Below are 10303 nucleotides of genomic sequence, written 5' to 3'. Positions count from 1 at the left end.
CACACCAACACGGGGAAAACATACAAACTCCTTCCAGATGTTATCCTTGGTGTGAATTGAACCCAGGACCCCAGCGCTGCAAGGCTGCAGTGCTAACCACTGAGCCACTGTGCCGCCGATATCCTGCTGGAGTAGTAGTTTTTGGCCTAGGTAATGTACAGCCGAAGTTTCATCTTTGCTATAAGTAATAATTTCTAAATTAGCACAACTTTTTCTTCCAATTCCATCCTGTTGCAGTAAAACTCTGTAAAATGGTGCTGTGTCTGGTGCTTGCACAGGCATCTCACTGGGCCTGACCAAGCAGACTGGGTGCAGCTCACAGATATATATTGGATTAGCCAATCCTTGCATTTCTGGAACTGTGCAAATTAACCCCCGGCTAACGAAAAGATAGCTCTGCCAGGAAAAGAGCTGCAGTGTCATCTCAGGCGTGCCCAGCTAGACTCTAAGGCCCAAGTTCTGTGTAAAGCATGTAGAAGATAAAGTGACAGCTTACAAGTCTCACCCTGGCTATGAAGGGGGAAACATTACCCACAGGCTCTTGTGCACCGTTTATTAATAACAGAGGAGTCAGTTTGTGCAGATGAGATGTCCAGTCCGGAGGAAGAAGGAGAACGTTCCCAAGAAGGGAGGTAAGATTCTACATATAATAGCAATCCAGCAACAATGCATGCACTCTTCTAGATGTAGGCAGAGCAATATGTAGACAAACATAGATAAAAAATTAAGTGCAGCATAAGAAATGAGAAATTCATAGGCTAAGAATGTAGGGGTGAGGAGAGATTATTATACAAATGCATACTTGAAATCGATAATGATAGATAATTCATAAAATGACATCAATGTGGCTAAGGACGGTGTCTGCCTTCAATTATGTAGCTGCAGTAATAGCTCACCTTATGGCACACAGATGAAGCAGATCAGATCCTACAAGAAGCAGCAGCACACTTAGAAGTTGTCACGGAAGGAAATTCAATTTGCAGTGTTACAACAGCTTAGTGTGTAATTTTTTATGTTTTTCATGAATATATAACAAAATGATTTTTCTATAAAATAATTAAAAATACTTAAAGTTTTACAGCACGCCCTATAATTGCAACTAAAATCAGTCCAATTCTCATCCAGTTAAGTGGGATGATTTTTTTTTTCTAACTTGTCCTTTGTGCGTTGTCCGTGTGCAATCCATTTTTCACTCAGCAAGTATTATTTTTTTACAGGACCATTTACAGAATCCCATGTTAAACTTATGTATCAATAATAATCAGATGCCATAGTGATGGTCTGAATGGCATTTAATTTTTTTTCTTGCACTGTACCATTTTCAGAGTCAAATTGCATCATGCTGCAATTTTTTTCTCATGCCGTTTACAGCTGGGAAAAAAATAACATTGGTGCAAGTACAATCCCTTTTATTTGGGATTGCACTCTTCCGATTTATTCTCTTGTGTAAGCGAGCCCTATGTAGATTAATAAATCTGGAATGCTTTAACATATTCCAGTGATTTGGAGATTTGTTTTTGTGACACATTGTGCTTCATATTAGTGGTAAATTTAGGTTGATATATTTGTGAAAATATAGGAGTTTTGTTGAACTATTTTTAAAATTACCAATTTCAAACTTTCAGTTTTTATATCATCAAAGCAGTTAGTCATGCTGTAGAAAATAATTATTAAATAATATTTCCCGTATATCAACTTTACATCTGCATAATTTTTCAAACTTCATTTCACTCTGTTACTATGTTAGGAGGGTCAAAAGTTTACCAGCAATTTTTTATTTTTTTCAATCAATTTACAAAACCTATTTCTTTTGGGACCAATTCAGATTTAAATGGACTTTGCAGGGTTTATATATGGGAAAATACCCAAAAGTTATAGTATTTTAAAAACTGCACCCCTCAAATACTTCAAAACTGGTGCAAAGAAATTTGTTTACCCTTCAGTTGCTACACTGAAATTAATGCAAGGCGGAATGGAAAAAAAAAACATTTTAATTTTTCATTTAAAAAATGTTGCTTTATACCCAAATTTTTCACTTTTAAAATGGATAGCACGAGAAAATGAACCCCACAATTTGTTACCCAGTTAAAAATGAGTGTGTTAATACCCTACACATGTTCAGAAACCTCTGTTTGGACAAATGCCAGGCCTTAGAAGTAGTGATGGGCGGACCCAGATTGTAAAAGTCCAGATCCGCGCGGGTTCACAAGTACCCGTTCACCGACCCCGGGCTTGGAGTTCTCAGGGAACTACAGTTACCTATCTGGATCCGACAACTCAGGCAATTAAAAAAAATAAAGGCAAAATATACAAAATAGGGAAAAGCAGGCGCATTATACTTACCAGTCTACTGCGTGGCTGTAACACTACTTCCAAGGCCGCTTATTTTCCTTCATATATTTGCACTGCTTCCCCTGCCCATTAGCAGTCCTGGTGTATGTGATTGGTTGCAGTCAGACTGTGCCCCCACCATGTGTGACAGCATGTCTGACTGCTTGGAGTCACACACACTGTCTGCATATCTATATTGGTGTAAAAATAAATAAATGAAAAAAATTGGCATGGGGTCCCCCTAATATTATGATACCCAGCACAAATAAAGCATTCGGCTATAGGCTGCAGCCCACAGCCCTGTGCTTATCTTGGCTGTGCATCAAGAGGGACCCCATGCGACATTTAAAAAAAAAAAAAGTTAAATAATTTTAAAAACCGGTTCGTGGTCCTCCCCTACTTTTGATACCCAGCCATGATAAAGCTGAAAGCTGGGGGGCTGGTATTCTCAGACTGGGGAGACTCATGGTTATTGGGCAACCCCAGACTAAAAAGAGCAGCCTGCAGCTGCACAAAATTGTTGCCTCCATTGGATGCGATAATCCCAAACTTTACCCAGCTCATCTCAATTGCCCTGGTGCGGTGGCAATCAGGGTAATAAGGGGTTAATGACTGCTCACAGCTGCAACTAAGCCGTTGGGTAGTACTGGGAGGCATCTATTAACACCCCCTTCATTATTAATCTGTAAGTAAAAAGAAGTAAAACACAAAACACAGAAAAAATTTTTTATTTGAAATAAAATACAAAAACCCAACCTCTTTCACCCCTTTATTAAAACCAAACACCCAGGTCCAATGTAATCCATACGCAGTCCCACGACGATTCCACCTCTGTTACATGCATAAGGTACAGCGCATGGGCACAGTACATGTCGGAATGGTGTTGCTTCAGGCAGAGACTGACTAAGCCGCAGCGATGATGTCACTCAATTTATTTGCTGTCACAACTGGAGATTCCTGCAGTACCCCACCTGTGACCACAGGTAACCTGACCGCAGATGACCTCATTAAACTCAGTCACCTCAACTCGGATGAGATCACTGAGTTCATAGACCTGCTTCACCTAGCAGAAAATCACGTGTTTTTGCCAAGAGATGCAGATTTGGTATTGAAATTTATATACCATATTCCTGCACCAAATATGTATCTTCTGGCAAAAAACATGATGCGGTTTTGGTGCGATAGGGATGCGATTTTTTTTTTACCAGGAGATGCAGATTTGGTGCAGAAATATGTGTGTAAATTTCTGAACAAAATCTGCATCTCTTGGCAAAACAATGCACAAAAACTGTTTTGATGCCGTTTTGGTGGGGTTTTCTGCCAGGAGATACAAATTTGGCGCTGAAATGTCTGCAAAATATTTCTGCTCCAAATTTGCATCTTCTGGCAGAAAGCTGCAATGAAACTGCATAAAAAAACAAACAAAAAAAAAATGTTTTTTGTGCTTTTTTTGCCAAGAGATGAAGATTTTTTTGATGAAATTTAAACACCATATATCTCCTAGCAAAAAAAACCTGCATCAAAACTGCATCATAACGCGTGCAGTTTTTATGTGATTTTTTTGCCAGAATATACGTTGAGATTGGCGAAGAAATGGTTCAATGACAATGAAGTATGAAGTAAATGTGCTGAATTGGCCTCCACAGTTCCCAGACCTCAACCCAATCAAACACTTGTGGGTAGAGTTGAAGAAAAAGCTAAAGCCTGCTTTACACGTTACAATTAATTGTGCGATCACATTTGCGATCGCACCCGCCCCCATCGTTTGTGCATCATGGGCAATTTGTTGCCCGTGTCGCACAATCCTGTAACCCCCCCATCACACGTACTTACCTTCCAAACGACCTCGCTGTGGGCGGCGAACATCCACTTCCTAAAGGGGAGGGACGTTCGGCGTCTCAGCGACGTCACACAGAGGCCAGCCAATAGATGCGGAGGGGAGGAGATGAGCGGGACGTAAACATCCTGCCCACCTCCTTCCTTCCGCATTGCCGGCGGGACACAGGTAAGCTGCAGTTCATCGTTCCCGGGGTGTCACACGGAGCGATGTGTGCTGCCTTGGGAACATTAAACAACCGGAACAACTCGATTTTTAGAAAATGAGCGACGTGTCAGCGATGAATGAGAAGGTGAGTATTTCTGCTCATTCATAGCTGTCACACGCTACAATATTACTAACAATGCCGGATGTGTGTCACTTACGACGAGACCCCGCCGACATCTCGTTAGATATATCGTACCGTGTAAAGCCCGCTTTTCCCAAGTGAGTTGACCAATATACACCAACATTGGGAATATGCAGAAGAGACCTGGGATCAGATTTCTGTTGAGACATGCTTGAATCTGCTTGAGAGCATGCCCAGAAGGATTCAGGCAGTATTGAAAGCTAAAGATGGATTTATAAAATAATAGAAATTTAGATTTTTAGGAGCAAAACAGTAACAATGCAGTGACATGACAGGAATTGTGTATTTCTAGTTACAGATAACGAATCTGATTGGGGGACTAGTTTTGCGTAGGGGTAAGTTAGGGTTTTTATTAGTAACATTTTTGGCTACATAACATTTTTTGATCGCTTTCAGTATAAGACTGGGATCACATGTTCCATGCTGAGCACTTAAGTGGGCTTTACACGCTACGATTTTGCTACAGCGATCTTGTTGGGGTCACGGAATGTGTGACGCACATCCGGCCGCTGTAGCGATCTCGTAGTGTGTGACTCCAAGGAGCGATTTTGGATCGTTGCAAAAACGTCCAAAATCGCTCCTCGTTGACATGGGGGTCCGCACCCAATTATCAATACTATCGCTTTGCCGTTGTTGTTCCTCGTTCCTGCAGCAGTGCACATCGCTGTGTGACCCCCGTAGGAACGAGGAACATCTCCTTACCTGCCGCCGGCCACAATGCGGAAGGAAGGAGGTGGGCGGGATGTTCGTCCCGCTCATCTCCGCCCCTCCGCTTTCATTGGGCGGCCGCTTAGTGACGTTGCTGTGACGCCAAACGGACTGCCCCCTTAGAAAGGAGGCGGTACGCCGGTCACAGCGACGTCGCTATGCAGGTAAGTATGTGTGACGGGGGTGCGCGATTTTGTGCGCGAAGGGCAGCGATATGCCCATTTCGCACAAACGATGGGGGTGGGTCGCATGCTAGCGATATCGGTACCGATATTGTAGCGTGTAAAGCCACCCTTAGATCGAGGGTTCTGTTTAAATTCCACAAAAATGCAATTCGGATGAAACCACTCACTATAATGAGGCAGGTGGTTACACTTTGAACTCAGTTTGGCATCTGTTGCGGTAGTATCCATCTTTTTTAGGAATGGACACAACTGTGATCGACCACACTTGTGTACTAAAAAGACACCTAAAATGATGGGACACTGCTGGGACAGAGAACAGATGGAGTCCAAAGTGACTTCAACTGCCTCATTATAGTGAGTAGTTCCATTGGGGGTTTTGTTTGAATCTCATTTTTGTGGTGTAAGTGTTCAACAGAGAGCACACGATAAAGGTGAACTGAGCCTTATTCAGATTTTTGGGAGGTGGAATGAACAAATAGTAGTATAAAAATGTTTGGGTTTTTTTGCGTTGTTCACTGTACATTAAGTGATAAAATGGCTTTATTCTTTGGGCCAGTGGGACTACAGTGATACCAGATTTATATAGGTTTTTTTATGATTTGCTAATATAACGTAAAAAATGCTTATTTATAAAAAAGGGTTTATTTCGTAGTAATATTCTGCAAGCTGTACTTTTTTATTTTTTCTTGAACAGAGCTGTATGAGGGCTTAATTTTTTGTACAAGCAGTTGAGGAATTTTTTGGGTACAATGAACAAAAACCAGTAAATTCATATACACACACACACACACACACACACACACACACACACACTCACACACACGCTGGGGAAATTAAAATACACTGCAAATTTTGCAAGTGTTCCCCATTTTCAAAAAAATGGAGAGGTCTGTAATTTTTAGGTACACTTAAACTGACAGAAAAAAAAAATCCAGAAAATCACATTGTGATTTTTAAAAAACATATTTAGCATTTTATTGCATGAAATAAGTATTTGATACAATAGAAACACAAGTTAATTTGTGATACAGAGATCTTTGTTTGCAATTACATAGGTCAGCCATTTCCTGTAATCTAGTTTGCACACACTGCAGCAGGGATTTTGGCCCACTCCTCCATATAGATTTCCTACAGATCTTTCAGGTTTCGGGGCTGTCACTGGGCAACATTAAGTTTCAGCTCCCTCCAAAGATTTTCTATTGGGTTCAGGTCTGGAGACTGTCTAGGCCACTTGAGGATCTTGAAATGTTCCTTACGGAGCCACTCCTTAGTTGCCTCTGGCTGTGTGTTTAGGGTCATTGTCATGCTGGAAAACCCATCCATGACCCATCTTCAATGCTTTTACTGAAGGAAGGAGGTTGTTAGCCAAAATTTCCCGATACATGACCCCATCCATCCTTCCTTCAATACAGTGCAGTCGCCTTGTCACCTTTGCAGAAAACCACCCATAAAGTATGATGTTTCCACCCCCATGTTTCATGGTTGGTACGGTTTACTTGGGGTTGTACTCATCCTTCTTCTTCCAAACATGACTTGCCTTGTGATGGTCTATAATTTTGTCCCTGGTGTCCTTAACCCCTTCAACCCCTGGCAATTTTCCAATTTTAATTTTTTTACACCCCTTCTTCCGAGAGCCATAACTTTTTGATTTTTCCATCAATAATGCCATATGAGGGCTTGTTTTTGCAGGATGAGTTGTACTTTTGAAACATTAGTTTTACCATGTAGTGTGCTGTAAAATGGGAAAAAAAATGTAGATGTGGAGAAATAGTGAAAAAAGTGCAATTGCACAATTGTTTTAGGGGGGGTTTATTCACCATGTTCACTATATGGTAAAACATAATTGCCTCATGTTGGTACAAATTCGTAGATACCAAACATGTACACTTATATCTAAGGCAGGGATGGGGAACCTCCGTCCCGCAGGCCATATGCGGCCCATGAGCTAGTTTTCTGCGACCCTTGGGCAGACTCCTCGGGCCGCAGTGCTTGGGCCGACCATCGCTTCTTGCCGGCCACTGGCGCTTTAAATCCCCATGTGCGCTGCGAGGACGCGCATTCCAGAGTCACACTTGTGAATGACTTTCGTGCAAGTCTCGCATCTCATCACCTGGCAGGACCACACACTCTCCTGACAGGAGCGGGTTGGCTGCATGTATTTCTATGCAGCTGAGACGCTCCTGTCAGGAGAGTGTGCGGCCCTGCCGCATGATGCGATGTGTGAATCTGGCCGAAGCGTTCACTACTGAGCACTGCGTGAGCGTACTATTGGGTCCTGACACTGGCTCAGGACTTACTTTGTTGGCGGGGTTAGCGCTCTGCACTCCCGTCCCACAGAAGATGAGCAGCAGCTTCACAGCTTCCAGCGCTGTGCCCCTGTGCTGTATGCAACCCACAGTACTATGTGCAACCCAGTGCTGTGTGTGTGCCACCTATAGTGCTGTGGGCCCCCTCCCCCTGTGCTGTGTGCCACCCCCCAGTGCTGTGCCCCAAAGTGATGGCCATGTTCCCCTGTGCTGTTCGTGACAACCTAGTGATGTCTTTTTTTCCAGAAGTGCTGCCCCATTCCCACCCCCAAGTGATGTCCGTGTTCCCCTAGTGATGTCTGTGCTCCGCAAGTGTTATCCTTTAGTGCCCCCCTAGTGCTGTCCGTGCTCCCGTCGCGATATCCGTGCCCCCCTCATCCCTCAATGATGTCCGTAACCCCCAGTGATGCCTGTGCTCCTCCAGTGCTGACCGTGTCCCCCAGTTATGTCCGTGCCCCCCTAGTGATGCCTGTTCCCCAGTGATGTTTGTGCCCAGTGTTGTCTGTGCCCTTCCAAGTGCTGTCTGTGCCCCTCAGCCATATATATGCCTCCAAGTGATGTCTGTGCCCCAGCGTCTCTTGTGATGTATATGCCCCAGCGTCTCATGTGATGTATATGCCCCAGCCCCTCATGTGATGTGTATGCCCTGAACCCCTCCAGTGATGTGTATGTCCACCCCCTTGTGATATGTATGCCCCCAGCATCTCCTGTGATGTGTATGCCCCCAGCGTCTCCTGTGATATAAACTGTGATATACACATCACATGAGGAGCTGGGGCATATACACAACAGGAGGGGCTGGGGGCATATAATTCACTTTGGAGGTGCGGGGGTATATATATCACAGGAGGGGATGGGCCAAATACATCACATTGGAAAAGCTGGAGGCATAGACATCAAAGGAGAAGTTGAGGCATATATATCACATTGGAGACGCTGATGCATATACATCACAGTAGAGAATCTGGGGGCATACACATCACAAGAGGGGCTGGCGGCATATACATTACAGGAGGGACTGGATCATATACATCACAGAAGGAGCTGGGGCATATACATGTCCCCAGCCCCTAGTGTGTTGCATGTGTCCCCAATGTCTCCTGTGATGTATATACAGCAGTCCCAGCATCTGTTATGTGATATATATGATATACCAATCTTATTATCACAAACAGTTGACTGCGCTCCAGACAGGGACAAACCTGGAAAAGCAGTTGTAAAAAGCAATGTTACGTGCTCAATATAATCGAAAATTAACCACCGCACCAATGAGAAGCAGCTCTAACCACCACAGTAGGTGCGAGTTAATTAATTGCTTGATCAAATATAGCTGGTTAATTTTCACATTGATAATTTTGTGCGGCCCCCAAAGGTTGGTAGAAATTTACAAATGGCCCCCTGGCAGTAAAAAGGTTCCCCACCCCTGATCTAATATATAGTCAGTTACATGACTAAGACCGTGTAATACGGTCGAAATGCGTCGCTAGTCATTTTTTCCCCTGCTTAGGGGCTGTCTGTACCTACCTTTCACATGTGTGCACATGGAATAAACCATATGGAAATTTAGATTGAAGAGTGCCATCCTTTCTGCGCTGGATCTCTTCTTACACCCCTGATCTAAGGGGTGAAAAAAATTCAGAAGTTTGTCCAAAATAAGAACGGCGCTTCTGTCGCCATTTTCCGAGCATTCTCATTTTTCAGGATCTGGGACTTAGTGATGGCTCTTTTTCTGTCTTGATCTGACATTTTTAATTATATCATTTTTTTGTAGATACAATGTTTTGATCGCCGATTATTGCATTTTAAAGAAATGTTGCAGTGACCAAAAAACATAATTTTGGCTTTTTGAATTTGTTCCTCGCTACACCATGTACCGATCATATTAATTGATTTTATATTTTGATAGATCAGGCATTTCTGTAATACCAAATGTGTAATTTTTTTAAACTTTATTTTCAATGGGGCGAAAAGGGGGTGATTTCAACAGTTTTGGGGTTTTTTTTCATATTTTTTTAAAAACTTTTTTTTACTCTTTTTTTATTGATTTCACTAGTCCCCAAGGGGACTTTATCTCTGCACCATCCGATCACCTGAGCATTTCTAATGATCAGAGCAGCATCGCTCTGATCAGTAGAAATGCTCGTCTCCTGTGAGCGCTCAGAAGACTCTCACAGGAAGTGAGTCATGGCAGCGTCAGGGGTCATCAGCTGACTGTGCGCTACCATGACAACACATTGGTGCCCCATGATTGCGTCAGGGGGCTGCCGATAACGGCTGGGAACAGCACGATCCCCACTGCGGCCACTTAAATCACGCTATCAGTATTTGACAGCGCGATCTAAGAGAATAAACAGGTGTGAGTGGATCTCCGATCCACCTGCGTCTGTTAGCCACACGTCTACTGATCGGATCAGCAGACATGTGCAGGGATTATGGCACTAACCCCGGAGAGAGGCGACCAAGGACGTAAAGGGGTTAAACAGATCTTTGGTCTTGGCCATGTGGAGAGGTTGGAGTGTGAATGACTGTGTGGACAGGAGTCTTTTATACAGGTAACAGGTGCAATTAATACAGTTAATGAGACAGA

The 10303-nt window shown here is 43.3% G+C and overlaps 1 protein-coding gene across 1 annotated transcript in view; it reads left to right on the top strand.

The window, feature by feature from the left end:
• The first annotated feature begins 397 nt into the window (after nt 1-397).
• Nucleotides 398-10303, top strand: part of SYNC (syncoilin, intermediate filament protein) — a 29882-nt gene continuing 19976 nt past the window's right edge. Inside the window, exon 1 of the mRNA XM_075336170.1 lies at nt 398-632. Within this exon, the coding sequence (XP_075192285.1) occupies nt 589-632 (44 nt within the window). The 5' untranslated portion in view covers nt 398-588. The remainder of the gene's footprint in view (nt 633-10303) is intronic.

Source organism: Anomaloglossus baeobatrachus, chromosome 2 (assembly GCF_048569485.1).
Source record: "Anomaloglossus baeobatrachus isolate aAnoBae1 chromosome 2, aAnoBae1.hap1, whole genome shotgun sequence".
NCBI classification, from domain to species: Eukaryota; Metazoa; Chordata; class Amphibia; order Anura; family Aromobatidae; genus Anomaloglossus; species Anomaloglossus baeobatrachus.
Note: the sequence above shows the minus strand (reverse complement) of the source record. Positions and strands in the feature narration are given on the sequence as shown.